The sequence below is a fragment of the Leiobunum rupestre genome, chromosome 3, assembly GCF_980474605.1.
Source record: "Leiobunum rupestre chromosome 3, qqLeiRupe1.1.hap1, whole genome shotgun sequence".
In the NCBI taxonomy this organism is placed as follows: Eukaryota; Metazoa; Arthropoda; class Arachnida; order Opiliones; family Sclerosomatidae; genus Leiobunum; species Leiobunum rupestre.
This window is the reverse complement of record NC_143386.1, coordinates 16,726,058-16,751,113: the sequence shown is the minus strand read 5'-3', so window position 1 is coordinate 16,751,113 and position 25,056 is coordinate 16,726,058. Positions and strand designations below refer to the sequence as shown.

At 37.6% G+C, this 25,056-nt stretch overlaps 1 protein-coding gene across 2 annotated transcripts in view; it reads right to left on the bottom strand.

Annotated features, from left to right (window-relative positions):
- Positions 1-25,056, bottom strand: part of pcx (pecanex) — a 79,820-nt gene that overhangs the window by 5,683 nt on the left and 49,081 nt on the right. For both annotated transcript variants that reach the window (XM_090167881.1, XM_090167882.1), the window contains exons 20-28: positions 23,439-23,541; positions 3,846-3,938; positions 3,632-3,782; positions 3,270-3,405; positions 2,756-2,933; positions 2,565-2,673; positions 2,366-2,495; positions 2,062-2,120; positions 1,690-1,905 (exon numbers count right to left, since the gene is read on the bottom strand). In XM_090167881.1, the coding sequence (XP_090024007.1) occupies positions 1,690-1,905; positions 2,062-2,120; positions 2,366-2,495; positions 2,565-2,673; positions 2,756-2,933; positions 3,270-3,405; positions 3,632-3,782; positions 3,846-3,938; positions 23,439-23,541 (1,175 nt within the window). The remainder of the gene's footprint in view (positions 1-1,689; positions 1,906-2,061; positions 2,121-2,365; positions 2,496-2,564; positions 2,674-2,755; positions 2,934-3,269; positions 3,406-3,631; positions 3,783-3,845; positions 3,939-23,438; positions 23,542-25,056) is intronic.

The window sequence follows — 25,056 nt, the reverse complement described above, 5'->3', positions numbered from 1 at the left end:
TTCTAGAAGAAATCTAAATTATGATTTTAAATTATTGTAATTATACCTATTGTAATTTTTTAAATTTTATTTAAAAAATTTTGAATACATCAAGAACATATTTATTTCTACTCAGGGAGAATGTCACGAAACATGTACCTTCGAAGATTCCCGCGATTTTTCAAAATTATTTTTGAAAGAAAATACAGTGGTAAAATGATTTATTACTGAGAACATTTTTTGTAAAGTAATTTTGACATTTTAAATGGTCAGATGAAGTGACACGAGCAGTAAATATTGAGCTTTGAGGTGTTTGGGGTTAGTTTGTGGACAATTAAATCTGCGTTGAGACTGATAAGGTACGTTTCATTTTTATGACTCAGATACTTATCTTGTAAGAGATACCACAAAACCAATATTTCTTTCATTAAATGGCTGCAATCAAACGATTTAATAGTATTGATTGAAAATACCCTCAACTAAGTTAGGGTATGTCAAACTTCTAGAACTAGTTCACAGAGATAATTGTTACTGAGTTCCGATGTGAATAATGGGGGGGGGGGAGAGTGTGAAATGTGCCGTAGAGAAAATTGTAAGAATTGCGAACAATAAAGTTTCTCCATATAGAGCTTAATTAACTCATGAACTATGGCCTTTTTGATGGACTAGCAGTAGTCTTGCACCTTCAGTTCGGTTTTGTTTCTTAGCGGCTTAAAAAAATGGAGGAACGAGCAACAGAAAGTTTTTCTTCAAAATGTTTGACCCAGAACTTAAATCCAAACTAGTACAAAAAAACTGTAAAATTTAAATTGATATTAAACTAATTATATTTTAATACGTGGTATCATTTAAATTACTCATTTTTCTACTTATTAATTGTAACTGCTCTGAATAAACTAACATGTTAAAGGAGTTATTATTCGAAAACAGTTAATAAGATAATTTAACTAGTTTTTGTCAAATCAAGTCTTGGCTTTGCAATGAAGATGAAAATAAAGAGCCGTTCATGGTCGAATGTGGAACAGACCCACATAAAATAATAAATTAAAGTTATGAAGCGTCCGTCTTTCATATCTTTAAAGGTCAGATCTTGTTAATAATAATAATAATTATCATAATCAGTTAAGCTAATACCCAAGGCACCACCTTAGGCCTAAGTCATCATACGACTTTTAAAGCTATTTAGTGCCCAAGAAACTGAGTGGCAGTGCAGTGAATGGTCCCTTCATACGTTTATCAAGATTTTTCCAAAAATCTGTAAAACATTTTAAACAACAAGTGACCCTGAATTTAAAACATCTAATCCCGGAGTAAAAAAATCAAAATCCAATAAAATACAATATGTTTAAGATCTTTGATTAAAATATCTTTGTGTTTTTCACAATACTATAATATTATCAGAGGTAGATTATTATTGAAACTATCACAATATTTCTCAAACTACTCTAGACAACATCAGATATCATAGCAGACGATTTAAACAGTTTTACCACATGAATACTACACGCAGTAAATCCCTGTAACTCTACGCGTAGCTCAACGACGAAATAGGGCAAAACTTTCATATAACACTATTTTGGGTTATTTTCATACTTCCCCCCACTATCCACATCTGCTGCATTTCACCAATAAGTGGGTAATCACTTCGAATGTGAGGGGGTGATTTTGAATTTAGGATAAAAGTTCTATATAATATTTGAAGAAACTTACCCCTAAACTCGAGTCCTCTAACTTGAAAAGTAACCAAGCCATTTCCCATTTCAATAAGATGTACAAGACAATTAAGGTTTTCCGATGCCAAAACAAAACAATCTCCTTGGGAAACATCTCCCCATCGACCTAACACCAGATCACCATACAACGAATGTTGAAGGGAGCGAGAAAGATGTTCATAGAAAATGGAATTCAGGTTATTGTCATCAGATCCTGAAAATTAATATAAGGATAAACAGATTATTTGGTTGAATTGACATTTTCTCTTCTTACTATATGGGTTAATTACATATTTTTAATTTAAATAACAGTTATACATAAACTATCACAAAATTATACATGTAATATAATATGTAGTTTATCATGTACCTGGATTTTGTTCGAGTTGAGAAGCAAGTCGTGTGTTGGTGTGATCAACTCGTTTTGTGCTATAAAATTAAATTAAATAAAAAAATTGTTATACTGTGACTAAAACTAATTTTTCCAACTTGTCATCTCTTCCTATAAATCCCTATATTTATTATATTATAAAAATATTCATCTTCCAATTTATTAGAAGGTAAGAGCTACATTTACTTATCAAATATCTCAACCCAAAGACAGTAATTTACTAAAATATTTGCTTGACATTCTTGGTGAAAATATGATTAAAAAAAAGAGGTTAATAACCTACTTGTAATCTTTTTCCCAGAACTTAACAGGTCTGACGTAGGAAGTAATAAAAACTGCACTTCCTAAAAATGGGCTAAGAGGTGTTGAGAGAATGGAAGAAATTATGGTTTGAACAAATAACATCGCAGAGTCTTAAATTTGAAGTTAAGGTTGAAAATCATAATAACAGAAGCAATTTACAACAATTTAAAAAAGGATACGAGGTACACTGAATGGTTGCGCAAATGCATGGAAAGCTGATCCCCACGTAATTTGCCATGGGGCAATGTATGTTATGACAAAACGAACCTTCATAAGAAACTCATAGCACTGAAAAATTAAATAGGAGATAAATCCAAATGTTACATGCTACACAAGGTATTTGCAAGCACAATTTTAAAATAAAACTTACTTTACTGAAGACTATTGTGGTAACAAAAAAGTTTATAAGGAAGGGTTCTTTAGGCCCTTTGTAGTCAAATTTAAAGAACAGAAGTGAAAAAATCAGCATAAGGAAGTGATGAGAAGAATTATTAAAGGCACTACGCAGGCACTTCATACTGCATAGCACTATCACCATTGATCCACCACTATTTGAAAAATACTTTTTATTAATATCTATATACAGAAAGACGAGCAGTCTAATGAGTCTGAAATGGGTATAGTTTTAATTGGTTTATTCCAGATTTTGAAGCATTGATTCTTTAGGCAAGATATATCTTAACACTAGTTAAGGCTTTCTATTACTATTAGTGCAACCAAGTGCATTTACGAAACCCAAGTAACAATATATTTCACAATGAATATTTAATTGCAATTGAAAAATATCATTGAGAAATCTGGTGTACCGTGAATGGGGAGGAGGCTTAATAGTCACCTTAACTAAAAAAAATTAACTACTAAGTTCAAAAATTAAAAATACTCACTAAACTCCAAAATTATTTATGAGTTTAGGAGAATCAGTTGCTAAGGCACTAAGGACCACCAATGGATATACAACATTCTTTTCAATAAACCAGAGCCAGGCACGGATTTTCTCAAACCACATAACATGAGCTGGACCTGTTCATAAATACAAATATCATTATATTTTGGACAAACAAAGTGAGGCATAGCATTTTGATATTTGCCAAGCAAAATAGTTCCAAAGACCAAATGTGAGATGGTTTTTGCACAAAATTTCATACATTAATTTTTAACTTTAACAGATTAAAGACTTTCAAAAATTAATTTTAGTGTTATTTAGTGTAATCAATTAAATAAAATTGTTTTAATTAAAATAACAAACCATGGACTTCATAATCATTGTATTCATTGGCTTTGAGAACTGGATGAGCGCAGCAGAGCCAGGGAAGTTGTTTCCTCATTTGTGGCAGAAGGTAATGTAACAAAAATCCCCAGAAAATTGCGCTTAAGTGAATTACATATTCCAGGTACGGCTTTGAAGAGTAAAACAAGTTAAAATTTATGAAAAGAGTTTACAAGTCACTTTTAACCAATACCTGTAAGGCAATAAATACAGTGCTAACTTGAATGGCGAATGCCAGAACTGCTATTAAAATACAGAAAATGAAGTCCGACTTCAATCTGGCTTCCTGAAATACATCAAAATTAATTCATATACATCTACTAAATAATATGATCATTAACAAATTAAATACTGCGAAAAAATTGACACCCACTACCCTTTGTGTAACAAAAAATAACAATTAGAAATACTCAGCCTACTTAATTATAATAATAAAAAACCTTAATATACAGTATATTAGAATGTACACAGATCCCCATTTGCCCTAAGGGTCCTTCCACATCAAATCGACAACTCATGCAACCATGGGTCGGCTGATCCACATGAAATTTTTACCACGTAAAATAAGGACAAATTGATGGGCAAATACCTAGTTTTAGCGAAAAATTTTAAGCGGTTGCAAAACTAGAGCAATATGAACACAAGTCACTTTTTCGAAGTGACATAAAGCTCATTTTGGTACCGCCAAAGGAATCGTTGAATATAATATACAAATCCGTTTGGGTGAAGTGCACTACAGCGGCCTCATCGAATTTTATATTAATTTTGTTGGCGCCTGATAGACCTTGTCATGTAGATGACGAGGATATTTTTTATTTTGGCCGCAAATGATTATTTAATTGTTTAACTTAATTTTTTTAATTTTAAAAATTTCTCATTTTCATTGAATTTTATATTAATTTTGGTTGCGCCTGATAGGGACCTTGTCACGTAGATGCCGAGGGTATTTTTTATTTTGGCCGCAAATGAGTATTTAATTGTTTAATTTAATTTTTTTAATATTAAAAATTTATCATTTTCATTGAATTTTATATTAATTTTGGTTGCGCCTGATAGCCCTTACCAAAAAATAAGTTCGATTTCAGTTGGTATTTAGTTTGTATACACATTATTAGTTGATATTGAGTTGGTATTAAGTAGGCTCAAGTTGTCAGCATATTTCAAGTTACTATTAAAGGGGTAATAAGTTGTTATTCAGTTGGTAGGAAAATACTGCTTTTGCTAAGTTTATAATTAGTTGGTTTTTAGTAGTCAGGAAATTACACATTATTTTTAAGTTGGTTTTAAGTAGTCAGGAAGTTACATATTATTTTAAGTTGCTTTTAAGTAGTTAAATGTAAATGTTGAATCTGGTTTAATTGTAAATAAGTTGATTAATAAAGAGCATTTAAGTATATACCCTTACAAAAATTTCACACAACCAATTGACAATATTTTGTCAACTATAGAGAAACTTCGACTTTTTGGGGCAACTAATAGGCAACCAAACACAACTTTATTTGTTGAGACTTTCTAGTACTTTTAAAGAAAATTAATGGTTTAAAGGTTGCTATAATGTTTCCCAAAAATCACCTCAACTGTTGTCTCCTAAAGATTGCCTTAAAGTTGCTGTTAAAACATTGCAGGCTGAATATTCAGCAAAAATATAGTAAATGATAAAAAGGTATAGGATATGCAAAAGGACTACTCAGGGTGACACAAGACGAGTTTCAAAAATTGCCACAAAATTATCAAAACATTGCCAAAGACTATTAATATAAGAAATCAGTGGCTTCGCGCGCAATAGATGGCGTTTGAATTTCGTCAGCTTCCCGCGCGAATTGAAGACATAGAGAAAGCTACAACACGTCGTCCACTACCGATTTTCTGGGTGAATTTCCCAAACACCGGTGGGGCTCTTTCACTTATATCATGGAGAACGATGCCATTTTGGACGATTTGAAAAGGAAATACGAAAGCAATTATCATAAATCACATAATTTACTTATTTTTCTCGAATCAAAGATTTAATTTTCGCATGTGATTAGTTTTAGAAAGCAATAATCAACGGTAAGAGTTGGAAAACAAACTTCTCCGAGAAGCTTTATTTGGAACCACAGAGGCAAAGTAAGTAATATCAGATATTTATATTACATCTCATACGAGAAAAGTATTTAACTTTAGTTTGCACGAGGTAGTTTGAGGAGTTGTTTACAGGGCCGCGCCTGGGCAATATAGGCATTTGCTAGAGATGAGTCGGGCCGGCTATTTTTAAAGATCAACCCGACCCGATTAAAAATTACAAATTTTAAACCCGACCCGACCCGCAAATTTGTTTTATTTTGCAAACCACCCGCAAAAGTTTTTTTTTATTTTGAATATTTAAAAGTTATAGAATACTATTGTGGCTGTGCCGTCTTATTCCTAATAATTTTTAATTAAACAGTAGCCAAAAAAATCTCGATTTCGAAGAGGATAACACTCAAAAAGAAGCAGAGACCAAGAAAAGGAAGGCCGAAGTTGAGAAAAAGCGATAAATTAAAAAAAAATGTTAAAAAACAAGCTGTTGCTAGATAAATGATACAAAATGTAAATAAATTTTTGGAATCAAATTAATATTTCATGGTTTATTCGCAACATTAGGTTGCATAGGGTGTAGTTGGAAAAGAGTAATATGTAGGCACGTGCCTACTTGTGCCTATTGCTGGCGGTGCCACCGGTAGCCAGCCATAAATAGAAGTCGACGATGATTTTGAATAATATATCGTACGAGCAGTGGCGTAAATAGGGCTCCGGAGTTCCAAGGGCCCCTTTTTAGTTCGTTTTATAACCTTGCTTTTATTCATAAGAGGGCCCCAAAAAACGTTTCGCGGAGGGCCCCCGAGATCCTTAGTTACGCTAATGCGTTTAGCCTTCCGCCCGGACAGAGGATTAAGGGCGGTGACCTTCTACTTTCCTCTTTTCTCGTGGGATCTTTTATGAATTCCAATAACAAAAAACCATCGGGCAAGGGTCTGTCTTTGACAGCACCCTGCTCTAGCCAGGGGAAGGGTGTATCTCAGGATACTACCCTCCCTTCCACAAGTTCAGGTCGTGGGTCTGTCGTGGAGGATACCGAGCCCATGGTGCTAGGGTCTGCCTCTGGCAGTACCCAGCATCAGAAGCCGGAGTCTACCAAAGACAGTACCCTGACGGAGGGAAGCAAGGTAAGTGCTTCCAATGCTCGTACTCGCAAGAGGAACAGGCGTCGTAAGACAAACAAGAAGGTGGCAGACGACTCTCCAAAGGGTAACTCCTCTTCTAACAAGAGAACAAGGGAGTCAGATCAAGACTCTCCTAGCTCTCAACAACAGGCTGCCAAGAAGTCCAAACCACTAACCTTCAGTGAAGCTGTGGGTTCGATGCGGATGGCCATCATTAAAGAAGGCTTTCCCTCGAACGGCTTAACCGAGGCAGAAATGGGCACCATCCAGCGTGGAGTTCTGGAGAGGATTGACGGGATACCTTCGGGTAACCCTCTTCCTCAATTCCTGCAATTCCAGCTGAAAGGAGGTGCCCTGGTTTACCTGTGTAAGGATGACTTCACAGGTAAATGGTTAAGCCAAGAGTTCAACCGTAACGAACAGGTTCTCCAGGGAACGAAGCTTTTGGTAACAAAAGCCAGTGACCTGCCAAAACCTTTTAAGGTCGCTCTCCGTACAAGGGACGTCTGGACGAAGGACCCTAAAGTGCTCCTCAGGCGTCTTCAAGCCTTCAACGGTGCGCTGAACACCAGCCGCTGGAAGGTGCTGGGCAAATCCGAGGAACCGGCTGCCATCCGTTGGATTTTTCTAATGGATGGTGAGTCGGTCAACGCCATCAAAACGGCAGGATTTGCCGCTCAGACAGGTTTGGATAGGGGTATCTTTAAGATACTCAGTCAACCAAATCAAACCTCAGTCGTAAGTGCTGTAGAGGGTGTGGATAATCCTACACCTATTAATGATTCCAAGTCTAACGACTCGGTAATTTCAGGACTAGAGGACCTAGAGCCTCTGCTCAGCGATTACTCGGAAGGGGATACGCTGACAGAGGACATCAAGAACCTCAGTGTCTCGGACATTGAAGAGGTCCAAGGCATGGTGGCTCAGCCAGATGGAGCAGTGGTGGGGGAGACTGGTGGTACTAACCTAACCAGCGGGAGTGGTGTGGTTTCCACACCCCACACTGGAGGGGGCGGTGTCACTGGTCAACCTCCAATCTAGGCCCGTCGCCATGAGCATTAAGGTGGTGCAGATAAATCTTCATCACTGCAAGGCAGCCTCCGCTGTACTTTGTCGAAGGCTTGCTAAGGAGCAAATTGATGTTGCTCTTATTCAGGAGCCTTGGATTGCCAGGGGTAAAATCCTTGGTCTTAATAGTGCAGGTAATATCTATTATGACCATAATTCCGTTTCTCCTAGAGCTTGTATTTTGGTACGCAAGGACATTCATGCCCTTCCGCTCTCAATCTATCACTCTAGGGACACTGCTGTGGTTAAAATCATTTCCCCTTCTGCTGATGGGAATGATGAACTCACGCTGGCTTCTGCTTACTTTCCCTACGATGATGCTCTGCCCCCACCATCACAGGAGGTGACCAATCTGGTCAACCACTGTGAGCGGTCGGGAAAGAAACTCATTATAGGTTGTGATGCAAACGCTCACCATGTTATCTGGGGCAGCAGTAACTGCAACGATCGTGGTGATAAACTAATGGAATATGTGGTTAGTACGAAACTCCATATTCTTAATAGGAACAATGAACCAACTTTTGTTACTCGTAACAGAAGTGAGGTCATTGATCTCACGCTGTGCACAGAAAATGTCGCAGCTCTTATTAATGACTGGCATGTGTCTAGTGAACCATCACTGTCGGATCACAGACACATTTGCTATACAGTCAGGATGAAAGTGGTTCAGGTTTGTACCGAACTTCGTAATCCCAGGCGAACTAATTGGCCTGGTTTTAGGGATGATCTAAATCTTCATCTGAAGGATGATAAGCCTAGGCTGTCATCGGTGCTGGATTTTGATTTGGCTGTTGATCGCATGCAACATGCCATTATCGACTCCTACCACCGTAACTGTCCGGTGAAGTCTGCCAACCAGCCAAGGCTAGTTCCTTGGTGGAACCTTGAGATTGGCAGGCTTCGCAAAGAGTCTAGGAGGCTCTTTAAGAGGTCGGGTGACTGGGTTGCCTACAAGCAAACCCTCACTGCATACCATAAGGCCATCCGCGAGGCCAAGAGGGACTCGTGGAGGAATTTCTGTGAGAATATCTCTGATATTCCTAGTACGGCAAAGTTAATGAAAATTATGGCCAACGATAAGACTAAACATCTTGACACTATCAAGTTGAAAGATGGCAGTCATTCTTCGTCGGGTAAGGAGACTAACTCATATGTTAGATGTACACTTTCCTGACTCCAGAATTACAAACAGTACTGATTCTGACCCCCTTGCTATTAGGATTGCACGTACCAAAAGGGAGGACTGGGCGGTGGCGAATAAAATTGTCACGCACTCGAGACTTATTTGGGCTATAAAGTCTTTTAAGCCCTATAAGTCTCCGGGGCCGGATGGGATACTTCCCATTCTGTTGCAGGAGGGCATTGACGTTGTCTGCCCAATGCTGAGTAGAATCTATAGGGCTTGTATTGCCCTTGGATATATTCCTAGCACCTGGAAGCTTTCTAGGGTGATCTTTATTCCGAAGCCAGGGAAATCTAACTATCTCGAGGCTAAGGCTTTTAGACCAATCAGTTTGACTTCTTTTTTTCTAAAGATTTTGGAGAAATTGGTAGACAACTATATTAGGGGAGAGGTTATTTCTCATACAACTCTCTCGACGGCTCAGTATGCCTACCAAAAAGGCAAATCTACTGAGACTGCCCTTCATGGCATAACCAATTGCATTGAAAGGGCTATTAACTTTAAGGAAATAGCATTAGCTGTGTTCCTTGATATTGAGGGCGCCTTTGATAAGGTGTCCAGCGCAGTCATCATGAAGGCTGCTAAGCGCTTTGGCATTAATGACACTCTGTGTCTCTGGCTCAAAGCTATGCTGACGAATCGTGTGGTGGTATCCTCCCTGCTCGGTGAATCCCTTATGATCTCCACCAGCCGTGGTTGCCCGCAAGGTGGTGTTCTATCACCTCTGCTGTGGTGCCTGGTTGTGGATGAGCTTTTGGTGAGGCTAGACAGGGATGGGTGCCGCTGCTTCGGTTATGCCGACGATATCGCCATCATCTTTACGGGAAAATTCCCCAACACTACTAGCGATTTAGTGAGAAGGGCTCTTGCATCAGTGGAAAAATGGTGCAGGGAAGTTGGTCTTACGGTTAATCCTAGTAAAACGGTACTTGTTCCTTTTACTCGTAAAAGGCTGCAAAACTCTTTTAATGATATCTCCTTATTTGGGACTATTTTGAGGGAAAGCACGGAGGTGAAGTACCTTGGTGTTATTCTTGACAACAAACTAACGTGGAAGCCTCACCTTGACTGTGTAGTTAAGAAGGCCAAGATGTTACTTTGGAGGACTAGGAGTGCAGTTAGCAGGTCATGGGGGCTTAGCCCTAAAGTGGCCTTCTGGCTGTACACCATGATCATCAGACCACTGTTCTCTTATGCTGCAGTGGTCTGGTGGCCAAGAGTCCGAATTAAGACTGTGCAGAGCGATCTGCGCACCCTACAAAGGCTGGCTTGTGTCAGCATCACAGGAGTTATGACAACAGCCCCAAGTGCTTCTCTAGAAATTCTCCTGAACATTCTTCCTCTTCATCTTTTTATAGAGGAAGCTGCTGCTATGGGAGCCTATAGGCTCAACCAGAATGGTTGGTGGAAGGCGAATACTTGGGATAATAGCCACACCAAGATCTTTCGGGAAATTTCATGTCAGTTACCTGTATATCTCATGGGTTCTGATTTGATGACTACGAAGCTGCATTTTAGTAAGTCCTTCAATACTTATTTTCCGAGCCGTACAGAGTGGGCCAATCATAGTACCCTCGGGGCCAGAGGAGAAATCGTCTGGTTTACCGATGGGTCTAAGACCCGCTCTGGCTCAGGTTCGGGGATGTATTGCCTTACTAGCAATCTCGGCTTCTTTGAAAGCCTTGGTGTCTATGCTAGTGTTTTCCAGGCGGAAATTGCCGCTATCTGCTTCTGTGTTGATTTTTGTCTTAAGAAGAAGCTTCATGGCAAGGTTATCCAAATTTATTCGGATAGTCAAGCAGCCCTCAAGGCTCTCAACCAGTTTCAGGTCTCTTCAAAACTGGTTTACAGCTGTTTGAACCTCCTCTCGGAGCTAGGCACCAATAATAAAGTTCAGCTCTATTGGGTTCCTGGCCATCGGGGGTACTATGGTAATGAGAGGGCCGATGTCTTAGCCAAGAAGGCAGAGGCTGGGTTCTTTGGTCCTGAACCTGCCGTTCCTATCCCCTCTAGCATAGTTCGCGGCCTTATCTCTAACTCCATGACTGACCGTCAACTCAAGCTTTGGCTTGAGATGGATGGCCAAAGGCAGGCTAAAGAGTTTATCTCGGGCCCCTCTAGGCAGAGAGCTAAGGAGCTGCTCTCGCTTTCCAAATCTAATATCAGGTTGGTCATTGGCCTATCCCACTGCTGTGTGCGAACTGGCGGGCTGGTCGTCCCATTGTTGCACCTTCTGCTGGGTTGAGCGGCTTGCGTCGAGGGTGCGACCATCAGTAGTGGGGTTCTGCTACTCATGCTGGTTTTGTCACCTGTCCAGGCTTGCGGACGCTGGCGTAGGGCATTCTGATGATAGGCCTCCGGTGGTGTGGTTCTCTTTCCGGTACACCGGGCTATAAATTCTGACAACATGGCCTACTAACAGGTCACTGTCTCCTTAACAGACATCTTCACCTGATTGGAATCAGTGATGATCCAATCTGTAGGGCATGTCAGGCTGAGGAGGAAACCGCCTCTCATGTGCTTTGTAGGTGCGATTACTACGCGGCCCAAAGATTCGAGCATCTTGGTATGCATCAACTGGAAACTTCTGATTTCTATAATATGCCGGCCAAGAGGATTCTCCGTTTTGTGTCGGATATTGGACTTTTTAAGTCTTAAGGTTCGGGTTTTGCACAATGGACCTCTGGTCGACGTGTGCGAACGGGCATTTCCAAAGCCCTTCACCCCTTCATCAATAATAATAATAATAATACGCCAATGCGTACGAGATCGTACATAAGAGAAAGATGTACGACGGTAAGAGTTGTTATAAGTAGCGCTTTCTTAACGCCGTAAGTACATAAAACGAAGTAATAATTTTGAAAAAATGTATCGTATGAGATTGTGCGTAGCAGAACGTTGTACGGCGGTAAGAGTTGTTATAAGTGGCACTTTCTTAACGCCAAAAGTACATAAAATGCAGTAAATGACACAGCTCATGTGAGACTATTATTCGGGACTGCCAGGCCCACTTGTTATTATTCATTGTCAATTTTATTGGCTGGTGTACAAATGTATCGAACTTGATTAACATTAAAAGAAAAACAAGGTGAAATAATATCGTTAAAATCCAAGGCTATAAATTCTCTCTCTTCTTTAAATAGATGTATGTGAGCTACGGTTAAATTATTTATTTTTAAATTTGAAACATTGTTTCCTTACTTTGGCAAAACATTTCGGTATGGTAAATGAAGGTTTATCAACTGCAGAAGTGCATTTATAGCTCCACTAGTTAAACAATAGCGTAATGAAAAACATAAAATAGCTAACGCGCTTTCAGGGATTTTGATGGGAGCATTTAATACAACGGTTTATCAGGGTCATCAGGAAAAACATTCTCATCATCATTGGGATCGCCATTCTCGTCATCATTGGGATCGCCATTCTCGTCATCATTGGGATCGCCATTCTCGTCATCATTGGGATCGCCATTCTCGTCATCATTGGGATCGCCATTCTCGTCATCATTGGGATCGCCATTCTCGTCATCATTGGGATCGCCATTCTCGTCATCATTGGTATCGGCAATATAATTTTCACCATGATCATCATCACTATAAGCGTTGGACTGATGGTCGTCATCAGATTCTGGAAATTTGTTACTAAAATTTTAAAACAGAAATGTAAAATAACATTTAAGGATTTTTTTATTATCTCATCATAAGTAACATAATAACTATAAGTAAGACACTTCCTATTTCCTCAACGATAAATATTTTGATAATAGTCTGTCTCGGCAATGACCTTTTGAATCATTATATCCTAAGGACTGAAAACCAGTGGCGGCTAGGCGGCGCTTAAAGGGATACTGAAATCGGAAAATACAGTACCTTCAAGCTATTCAGCTTCCAAAACTACATCTTTTTCCAATTTACAGTCATTAGAAAAGATGTAAACTCAAATTTTAAAAAAATTAAAAACTATGCCCAAAAAAGCAGACGCCGCCAAACGCGAAATGGCCGAGTGTTTTTGAGAATCCTGCAAAAGGCCCAACGCCTAATGATAGGCGACCTTTTTGAAATTTACATTTAAAATTCAAATTCCCATTGGGCGCTGGGCCTTTTGCAGGATTCTCAAAAACACACGGCGATTTCGCGTTTGGCGGCGTCTGCTTTTTTGGGCATAGTTTTTATTTTATTTTTTTATTAGTTTTCATCTTTTCTAATGACTGTAAATTGGAAAAAGATGTAGTTTTGGAAGCTGAATAGCTTGAAGGTACTGTATTTTCCGATTTCAGTATCCCTTTAAAAGAGTTTTTCCAAAAAAGGTTCGTCAGAGACTAAACTTTCGAGGTTTGCCCCTCCCCCCAGGACGCCCCTGTAGCCCCCAAACTAGAAACCCTGGCAACGCCACTGCTGACAGCACTCCTCACATTTTAAACGTAATTTTGGTTTCTGAAGGTAGGTCTGTTTGAATTTGATACCGAAATGCGTTTTGGTTCGTATATAATGCCGAAAAGATATTATTTCGACTAATTTCCGGTTTAGAATACTCCAATTACCCCGCGACAGACTATCATTAACCGAGATCGTCTTCTATCATACTTATGTTTATTCTGTTACTTAGGGTAACACCAATAAGATATTTAGGTAGAGTAACTGAAACCGAAGGTTTTCAACTCCCTTAGTCCTCATAGGTGTTATTACCCAGCGTCTCTAGCAACCTTTTTATTATTATTTTACTCATGTCCCATATAGCATATAGCATAAGTAATATAATAAACGTAAGTGTGATAGTGAACGTTAATGATACTCTCTCACGGGGTGATTGCGCAATCGGAGCATTCCAACCGGAAATTCTTCGAAAACTTTATTATGTACGAGCCAAAACGCGTTTGGGTCTCAAATTTGAACAGAACTACCATGATAAACAAAAATAAAGTTTACAATGTATTCTGATCCCACTCGCGGAAAATGGTCAGTCCTTAAGATGCAATGATTCATATGGCCATTGCCGAGACAGACTATCATTAAAAAATGTATCGTTGAAGAAGTAAATGAACCGCAGTTATCAGAAATCTATGCCCAAAAAAAAAGCAGACGACGCCAAACGCGAAAATGCCTTGTGTTTTTGAGAATCCCACTATAAGTCTCGACTTTAATTTGTTTTTTAAAATTGAATTTCAAAAAAGTCGCCCCTCATTGGGCTTCGAAACTTAAAGCGGGATTCTCAAAAACACACGGCGATTTCGCGTTTGGCGGCGTCTGCTTTTTTTGGGCATAGATCTCATTTTTTAAAAAATTTGAGTTTACATTTTTTAATGACTGTAAATTGGAAAAAGACGTAGTTTTGGAAGCTGAATAGCTTGAAGGTTTTGTATTTTCCTATTTCACTATCCCTTTAAGCTTCGTCTCCACCAATTTTTTTTACGTGCGACAAAAACTAACATTTTGGCGCGCGCCAGTGGAAACAGTTATAGCGTCTCTCGTACGAGAGAGAATATCATCACGCCAGAAAAGAGATGTGGAAAGCCGGAGCAAATTTCCCGGGCCGGTAGAGCTTTCGGGGCCCAGCTTTAAATATTTTTTTAACTCTTATCGCGAAACAACGATATTTCCAGAAATAAATATATCTTGGGACCTAAAAATATAATTTTCCTGGGGCCCGGGCATGCTCTTTATTGCTATTCGATAACTTGGGTATAGTAGACAATGTAAATTATGGTTGTTTGAAATCGCGAAAAAGTAGAAAGGTCCATCACACGAGGGAGAAAAATATAAAAAAAACCTAACAAAAATTAACACAGTTAAAAACAACGCGCAACTCGCATCGATAGGTCTTAGAGATCAAAAAAAGACGCGAAACTCTGACCGCATAGGTTGTTAGAGATGTAGACTCTGAAAGACTATCGGTGCGAGTTTAACGTTTTTATTTTGATCTCGAAGACCTATCGGTCAGAGTTGCGCGTTGTTTTTAACTGTTTTAATTTTTGTTAGGGTTTTTTATATTTTTCACCCTTGTGTGATGGACCTTTCTACTTTTGCGCGATTTCAAACAGTCTTTGAACGCACTTTACCAATGTAAATTATGGATCGACTTTATCATAAAAATACATACCATAATCCTGATTCCTATCGCCTTGGCTTTGATTTGAAGCTTCACTTCTTTGTTCACTAATAACTTCGCTACTTGATTCTTCAAATCCTCTATCAGTATCACTGTCAGTGATTTCATTGCCACTGGAATTCGACATTGCGTTGAGGTTTCGACAATCCGATACATTTCCATCACTACTTAAACCTTCACTGGAATCGGACAATTCTGATCCCTAATGTTTTCGTTTCCGATTAAATGACATCTTGATTTTGCGTGGTTAACTTAAAACCCTTTTCAAATTTCCTGGCTACTTTTAATCGGGGAGAGAATATATAGCCTATCAAGTTTTTTTTATAATTTTGTCTTAAACATCTTGTTTTTACCCCGGTTCTCGTAAAAACGTTGCCACGCGCCTGCGCTCTATACGTTAGTACGCTTAGGCTAGGCGCGCACCAACTCTCCGTATTGTATCCGTCCTGCCTTCTACAAGCCATTGCCTCCGTAAGAAGATAAGGCTTGTGGAAGGCAGGACGTAGACGTTACGGAAATCAGAGGCCGCCTAGCGTGGACGTCAGACGCGAAAGCTGCGCAAGTTCACCAAAAGGTCGGACCTATCAGGGCGAGGTACGCGGCTGTTCGACAATTCTCATTTCCCGCCGTCTTTTTAACATCGTGCTTTTGAAATGTCGGACGAGTTAGTTAGAGATTTACTCACTGCGAGGACAAAATAAAAGAAACAAAGAAACTGTCAAACATGAAAAAATCCAAAAAAATTGCTTTAGTTTATTGGATAAAAGAAAACAAAGTCAGTATAGTAAATGAAAAACAATTTGTAAATTGTGAAGACATGGTTGAAAAATGGAAAGCGCTAGTTAAATGGAAGAATAAAAGTTTTGAAACCGAGGTTATTCATGTTCACAAAGGTAAGATTTTGGCTAGTCCCCATTTCTCTAATATCTTTCTTCAAAAAAAGGCTTTTAGTTCGAATGGTACATTTTTATTGAAATAATATACCTTTTTCAAATGCGCGAAACAAGAGTTAGCACTTAGATACAATAAGCCTTGGTTTTCACTAGCGCGCGAAACGACGCGTTTTTCCACTTTGGCCCATACAAACGCGCGTTAAGAAAAAATACTTCGACGCTTTCTAGTGTAAACTACGTTTAAAGGGAAGTTTTGTTTAAATTATTTGCGAAACTTTGAAAACGCTTTCCTCCCCATTCTCATGGGTTGTTTTCCTTTACATAATTAATCCTAAAATGTTGCATTCTATAGATAAAACATTTTTGGAAAGTAAACAAAACTATTATTGAAAATTTGAGTAGAGAAACAAAAAAAGTTGTGGAAGGGGTAGACACAGAAGTAAAACCAACTGAAGAATTAAGACCACAAAAAAGTGAAGGAAAAAGTGTTAAAGCAAAGAAGAAACAACTAAAAAAAAGATTTGATTAAATGAAAAAGGAAATATGAGTTAGAGCTATCAGGGTTAAAATCTTTAACTACAAAAGCAACAAATATAACCCATCCCTCCTCCTCAGTTATGATTTCCTGTAAGGAACCGCCGCCCATACCGAACTATCATGAACCGCTGCCCATAATGAACAATCCAGATCCGCTGCCCATAATGAACTATCCAGATCCGCTGCCCATAGTGAACTATCCGGATCCGTCACCCAGAACGAACTTTCCGGATCCGTCACCCAGAACGAACTTTCCGGATCCGTCACCCAGAACGAACTTTCCGGATCCGTCGCCTAGAACGAACTTTCCGGATCCGTCGCCCAGAACGAACTTTCCGGATCCGTCGCCCAGAACGAACTTTCCGGATCCGTCGCCCAGAACGAACTTTCCGGATCCGTCGCCCAGAACGAACTTTCCGGATCCGTCGCCCAGAACGAACTTTCCGGATCCGTCGCCCAGAACGAACTTTCCGGATCCGTCGTCCAGAACGAACTTTCCGGATCCGTCGTCCAGAACGAACTATCCGGATCCGTTGCCCAGAGCGAACTATCCGGATCCGTCACCCAGAACGAACTTTCCGGATCCATCGCCCAGAACGAACTATCCGGATCCGTCGCCCAGAACGAACTTTCCGGATCCGTCGCCCAGAACGAACTATCCGGATCCGTTGCCCAGAGCGAACTATCCGGATCCGTTGCACAGAACGAACTATCCGGATCCGTTGCCCAGAACGAACTATCCGGATCCGTCGCCCATAATGAACTATCCGGATACGTCACCCAAACTTAACCATCGGGGTTCGTCGCCCAAAGTTAACCATCCGGAATCAACATTAAGAGTGAACTATAAGGAACTCTCCCCTAGGATTCCCTATCAAGAAGCGTCGCCAACAATGACGTATCCGGAAGCTACAACAGGGGTTTTTCATCTTGACGCTACAAGTATGCCATCTCAGAGGTCACTATCAGGAGTTATAAGAGAGGGAATAGAAGCTGGTGATTTGGATAGTTACGGTATGGTATGTTTTACTCAATAGGTGTTATTCCTATTCTTCCCTATAAGCAGTTGTTAAAGATATAAGCTTTCACAAGTGCTGCTTGAAGAAAGTAGGAATAACACAAATTAATAAATTAGTTTTTAAATTTAAACCAAAGGAAATATTTCTTATGATGTAGATTTCCTGGATGGTTCCAACAATTTGCCAAGTACTTCCAACAACAACATTGGTACTTTTAATAGCATATAAAATTACGTTTAAAATAAATAAAAAATTATATTTAATTTTAAAGAGCAACTTAAGAAAGTAATTTTCCAACAAAGTCAAGAGATTGAAAAACTAAAAAACCAGGAAAAGGCATGCCACAGATGTTCCTTTCTGGCAGAGAAAGGCTCGTAGATTGACTCTTTGTAAATTACTATTAACAAGAAACTATAGATAAACCACAAACAATGGGCCTCTCTTCTTTGAAAGGGAAAGTACAAATAGATTCTAGCTGCCTTAAATAGTGTATCATTAGTTTCTTGTTATTAACAAATGAAAGACGCTCGTAATTATTTTTTATTTTTTTTTGGTATAGTTCCTCAAGAAGAAATGAAAAAAATTATATGTTTTCTGCAAACACTTGTCACATCAGCGCCAGTAAGAACATTTTCAGTAAGTAATTAGAATTGAGGGCAGATATGTTATTCCTATTTTGAAAAAAAAACAGTTCTATACTTGATTAATTGCGAGAAAAATAAGAACTAGCAGAAATATATAATATTAACAAAATTAGTGTCCATCCCCCTACACTGCTTTTGCACTCTTGTGTCGTAAGGAAGTCTGTAAGTCTTCAACAAAGAAGTTCAGGGCACTAGCTCTTGTTGATTTAGTGTGAATGTCTCTTGGCTTACTAAAGAATTCTGTTAAATAGTTAGGGCAGGCTGAATTGAAAATTTTATACATCATAACACAGAGGTTCAATATGTAGTGTTGATTGAGAGTCAACCAATTTAATTCTTGACGAGTATTTGTTGCTGAGGCAAACATATCCCTTTTAGCAACAAATCTTGAGCCATTATTGTGAGCAATTTGAAGTTTATTTAGGAGCATTAAGTTTGCAGAGTTGTAAAATATATCTCCATAGTTAAAGAGTGGTAGAATTAACGAATTATAGAGTAGATTGATGATTTTTGTCTCCAGGCTTCTATATAAAGGTCTAAGAATCCCCAGCCGCTGGTTTGATTTTGAGATTAGAGTCTCTATATGTTCTCGCCATGTCAGTTCTTCGTCTATTATAATACCAAGGTATTTAAAACTTTTAACCCTTTTTATTGATTTATTCTTTAAAATTGAGCTAATTTCATTTGAAATTGGTTGTCTTTTTGGATGAAATAGCATGAACACTGTTTTATTTTCGTTCATAGTTAGTTTTTTGGATTTTAATATTTCCTTTAAATTTATGGCTTCTTCACTCATTACGTCTAACAGCGCATTTACATTATAATTTGACATTAGTAGTGCATCATCATCCGCGTATTCATTTGAAATACTATTGTGTAATTGTTTATGGATATCGCTGGTGTATACATTATAAAGTGTTGCGCTTAAAATTCCACCTTGGGGTACACCGGTTCTCACATATCTGGTCGTTGATTTGGCATCACCAATGGTAACAAATTGTTGTCTATCTTGAAGGTATGATTTAAACCATTTTAAGCTATTATGTGATAAATCATTTATTTGTAGCATTGAGAGCAAAAGACCATGGTCCACAGAATCAAATGCCTTACTTAGGTCTACGAACAGTATTCCAACAAATTGTCCACTATTTAACCGGGATATAATAGTTTCAAGAAGGTACATAATACCAGTAATGGTTGAATGACCCGCTCGAAAACCAGACTGTAAAGGATTTAAGATATTGTGTGTTTATGTATTCAGTTAACTGAGTACAAGATACGTATTCAAGTGGTTTCGACAAACATACAGGGATGGATATTTGACGATAATTCCCAACATCAGAGTGATCTCCTTTCTTATGAATTGGAACGACTCTCGTTTGTTTCCACTGCGTTGGAAATTTATTACTTCTAAATGAGTTATTTATTATTCTGGTAAGAATTGGAGAAATTATTATGGCCAAGCCTTTAATTATTTTTGGATCCGAACCAGTAGCTTTTTTAGCATTCATGTTTTTCACGATGTTAAACACATACTCAACAGCGACTTCCCTGAATGAAAATTTTTCATTGTTAGATTCGATAAACAAATCAGTGTCAGGGACAGAATAATTTGTCATATTTCCCAAGTTAGACGAGTCATTTGTAAAAGCTTCACTAAAGATGTCTGCTATTGTGTCTTGAGCTGTATAATCATGATCATTTACTCTCACAACTGAAATGGTTTGGGAATTCTTTTTTAGGAAAGGTTTCAAGACTTTCCAGACGTTTGAGGTGCCGTCATTTTTTAAGTTTGTTTTTCTCAAAATAAGTTTTCTTTTGCGCATAAATCATTGAGGTTACTTGGTTTCTGTAGTGTTTATAAAGTTGTCTATAATTCAAATGTGGATAATTTCTACTCTTCCGCAAGTTCAGATCACGCAGGTGCATAAAATATTTAATTTCAGCTGATAGCCATGGGGGATTCTTAGTACAGATCCTCTTAGTTACAAGTGGAGCATATTTATTTAAAGTGTTCAATATTGTTGTTGTTAGAAAGGCAACATCTGCGTCAACATCAGGGGTTGTTTATCATTTTTTAATTATTTTACTACAATTACTACTAATTAGTGGTTCAATACGCACAATGGTTGAGCAACGTTTTGACAATATACGCACAACGGTTGGGCAACTTTTTGACATTCATAAGCAATTTCCCATTGATTTTAACGCTATTTTCAAGCTACTTTTGGAAACAATTTTTACACAACTTAAAATCAGGCAACCGTTGGGTCTCGGTTGCGCAACTGTGGAGCAATATTTCGGTAACTTTTTAACAACCTTTGAAGGCAATTTTTGGAAGATTTAATGCAACAACTTTTTAACGATTATTAGGCTAACGTTTTTCGGTAAGGGTAGGCATTTGTCCCAAATACAAACTGAAAACCAAGTTGAAATACAAGTTGTCCTAAGTGGTCTTTAGCCAACTTATTTTTTTGTAAGGGAGACCTTGTCACCCAGATGCCGAGGGTAATTTTTATTTTGGCCACAAATGATTATTTAATTTTTTAATGTAATTTTAAATTTCTAATTTTTGGGGATTTTCACGTGGTTGTTACTTATTTCCGTCGTGTGTTTGCCGACACCACAGTTTCGGTGTCCTAATGAATTCCACTTGATATTCCCTTTTTTTTATAAAATCAATTACAGTTTTTGTTCATTTTCTCGGTGTTTTGTATTTTTGGGCCACAAAGTGATATTCCCGTACTTTATCAAATCTATTACAGTTTTTGTTCATTTTCTAGGTGTTTTCTATTTTTGGGCCATTTTTTTTTCTGGTTGAGATCAAAAGTATATACTTGATGCGTAAGGCTTGGTACTGTACTCTAGGTCGTGTTATAGATGGCCCATCGCTTTTTTTGGTATGGGGTTGGGGAGGCGCTGCGCGCCCCCAGCGCTTGAGCGAAGTGAGTGCGCGGCGCCGTCAGGCGCCAATACGGGGAATCTCAAAGTGCGCCAGGCGCCAATATGGGGAGTTTAGTATTAGAAAAACGTTACTAAACTCCTAAAATGACGCCTTTTTTATAAGTTAAGTTGATTAAAAAATTATCATTTGCGGCCGCAAAAAAATTGGTTTAGTAATCTAAGCGTCAAGTGCTACATACTCCCCCACAAAAAAAACACGGTAATTCCCTAAAATTACTAAATTTTTAAAATTAAGTTAATTATCATTTGCGGCCCAAAAAAATTAGTTTCGTAATCTACGCGTCAAGTGCTACATTCTCCGCCATAAAAAAATACAAAAACACGGTAATTCCCTAAAATTACTAAATTTTTAAAATCAAGTTAATTAATTTAATTATCATTTGCGGCCCAAAAAAAATAGTTTCGTAATCTACGCGTCAAGTGCTACATTCTCCGCCACAAAAAATACAAAAACACGGTAATTCCCTAAAATTACTAAATTTTTAAAATCAAGTTAATTAATTTAATTATCATTTGCAGCCCAAAAAATAGTTTCGTAATCTACGCGTCAAGTGCTACATTCTCCACCAAAAAAAACCGAAATTACATGAGGCCGCTGTAGTGAAATTTTGTCCTTACATTTTATATTTTTCTTGTGCATACTAAACGGATAAAATTGCGTCATGGTGGTAAAAAATATTTTGCAAACTCTCAACTGCAATATCGTCTAAGCGAGCTGTTATCAGACTTTTTATTTCATCTTCCAATTCGTCCATTTTCTTTATGCCCTTTGTCTTACACAAAGAAGTTTTATAACACTCTTCGTTCTTTAGTTCACCGACCGAGCACTGTTTTGGAAAATGTGAATCTATTTCCATCGCTAATCCCGAAGTTCTAAAGTTCCAAACACGAACAAACTACTATAACTCTACATTAAATTCAAAGAATTTCACTTTAGCTATAAACATCAAATTACAATTGTTCTTGAAAAAGTCGCCAGGATTTAAGGAGTAACTTTATTTCTAAGTTTTTAACAAATGAGATCAGACAAGAAGGCTGCTACACTGTCATATTTGCTTTGTTCTTTTAGAGAATATTCTAGTCATATTTCCAGCGCCTTTTAAAGAAGTTTCTCACAAATCGCGTCCCAAATGTCTAAAATATGCTTAGACAATGAACAAACAGATTTTAATCTACGTTTTCCAAAATAATTTTTATAGAATTTTTGTATTAGTACTTTCTAAAATAAAAAATGTTGTTTACAATTTCATTGATAAATTTGCGAAAATAAACAAAATTCGAATATTGTTTTTTTCAAACCTTAAAAACCAAATACTCTAGAAGTATAGTATATCAAATTCAAGCTTACGTAAGGGGCTATCTAAAAATAACTTGTATTTGAAAATCGAAGTTGGGACTTGGGCCTTTATACGCCGTCGAAGGTGACCCCCCATTTTAGAAAAATTCTAAGAAAACTATTATTATTAAACAAACGGTTAAAGATAGAAACTTTCTATGGTTTTTTTTTGATATCTACAGTATGTATTACACTAAAACCGAATATTTTGCTTAAAACGTATTTGTACATTATATTTTATTCAACGATTCCTTTGGGGGTACCAAAATGAGCTTTATTTCAAAGTGACTTCTGTTAATATTGCTCTAGTTTTGCAACCGCTTAATAATTTTCGCTAAAACCTAGTATTTGCCCATCAATTTGTCCTTATTTTACGTGGTAAAAATTTCATTTGGATCGGCCAACCCATGGTTGCATGAGTTGTCGATTTGACGTGGAATGACCCCTAAAGATATTCCATAATTTGTGAACAACCCAAAAAACAATGCTTTCATATTAAAAAAGATTTTAAAAGAAATTAATTAGCGGATCTATACGTGAATTTTAATTCAAAATAAATAAGATTAATTGAATTAAATTTGCATTTAAATTTTTTTAAACTAGTATAACTAGGGCAGAGATAAAGCATCAGATTTTTTTAATAAAATTTTTGAATATGCAATTTAATTAAGTTAATCTTACTTAGAAATAAAAGTAGAAACTAATTGCTTTTGAAAGTTTCGTATAATCAGCATTCAGCAACAGAAATTTTAGGAAAAGTAATAAGTTACTTAAGCAACTAGGTTGGACAAATTTGGGGAAAATATTTCTTTAAACCGGTGAAGATAAAATGTTTTTAAACCAAATTTAACTTACAACTATGTTTTGTAGTTTATCTGGCAATGGATCCACCAGCTCATTTCGACCTTCTTTATTATCCCCTGAATCTTCAGACCACAGATGTCGTTTCAATAGAGCCCTAAAGAAGTTAAAACATTAGTGTATGAAATGCATAATTCTTAAATTCAGTAGATCAACTAGCGAAGTAGTACCAAAATGTTTACAGTATTTAACACCAACTGGTTTTTAATGTATTAATTGCAACAGTAAGTGTTAGGTCAGGTGATTGGTCAGCCTATCAGCAGACCCTCACTTCCTATCATAAAGCCATCCAGAAAGCCAAACAGGCTTCCAGGAGGGATTTTTTGAGAGTATCTCTGATATTCCCACTACAGCCCAACTAATGAAAATTATGGTACATAACCATGGTAATATTAAGTAGAAGGATGGTAGTTACTCCAGTTCTGTAAGGAGACACTAACGCATATTCTATAGGTTTCTTTCCAGACTCTTTAAGTCACTGATACAGATGACTCTTATGATCTTCCTCTTCAGTTCAAAAGAACTAAAAAAGTAGATTGGGATGTGGCAAAGCAAATTGTCACTCACTCCAAGCATGTGGGATATAAAGTCATTTAAGCCGTACAAGGCTTATCCCTTACCAAAAAATAAGTGGTCTAAGAACTATTTAAGTTGGTTTTAAGTTTGTATTTGAAACAAATACCAACTAAATACCAACTAAAAACCTACTTAAAAACAACTTAAAATCAACTAAAAACTTACTTAAAATGTAACTTAATAAAGACCACTTAAAGCCAACTTAAAACTTACTAAAAATGTTACTTAATAAAGACCACTTAAAGCCAACTTAAAAAATAATATGTAATTTTCTGACTACTAAAAACCAACTAAATACCAACTCGAAGAAAGAGGCATTTTCCCACCAACTTAAAACCAACTTATTACCAACTTAACTAGTTTACTGAAATATGCTGACCCCTTAAAACCAACTTAATATCAACTTAAATGTGAATAAGAACTAAATACCAACTAAAAACCAACTTATTTTTTGGTAATGGATGGGCAGTTGGAATTTTACCCATACTACTGTAGGAGATAATTGATGTTCACTGTCCTGTGTTGTGCAGAATCTAACGGGCATGCATTGCTCTTGGGCACATACTAGACTCTTGGAAACATTCAAAGGTTATCTTTATTCCTAAACCCAGGAAAACTAGTTATCTCAGGGCAAAGGCATTTAGACCCATCAGTATAACTTCATTTCTCCAAACAATTCTGGAGAAATTAGATAAGACATATTAGAGAGAAGGTTCTTAGTTTTACACCCTCTACGATCTCAGTATGCCTATCAAAACGGCAAATCTACTGAGACTACCCTTCATGGCATAATTAATTGCCTTGAATGTGCAATTGAGTTCAAAGAAATAGGGTTAGCTGTTTTTCCGGACATCATGGAGGCTTTAGATAAAATCTCCAAGGCTGTCATTCTTAAGGCCACCTGAATTAAAGGCTTTAACAGTCGCTCGATGACTTAGGCCTAAGGTGGTGCCTTGGGTATTAGCCTAGCTGATATTTATTATAAGGCTGCTAAGCGTTTCGATATCAGAGATCCGTTGTGTCTATGGACAGACCA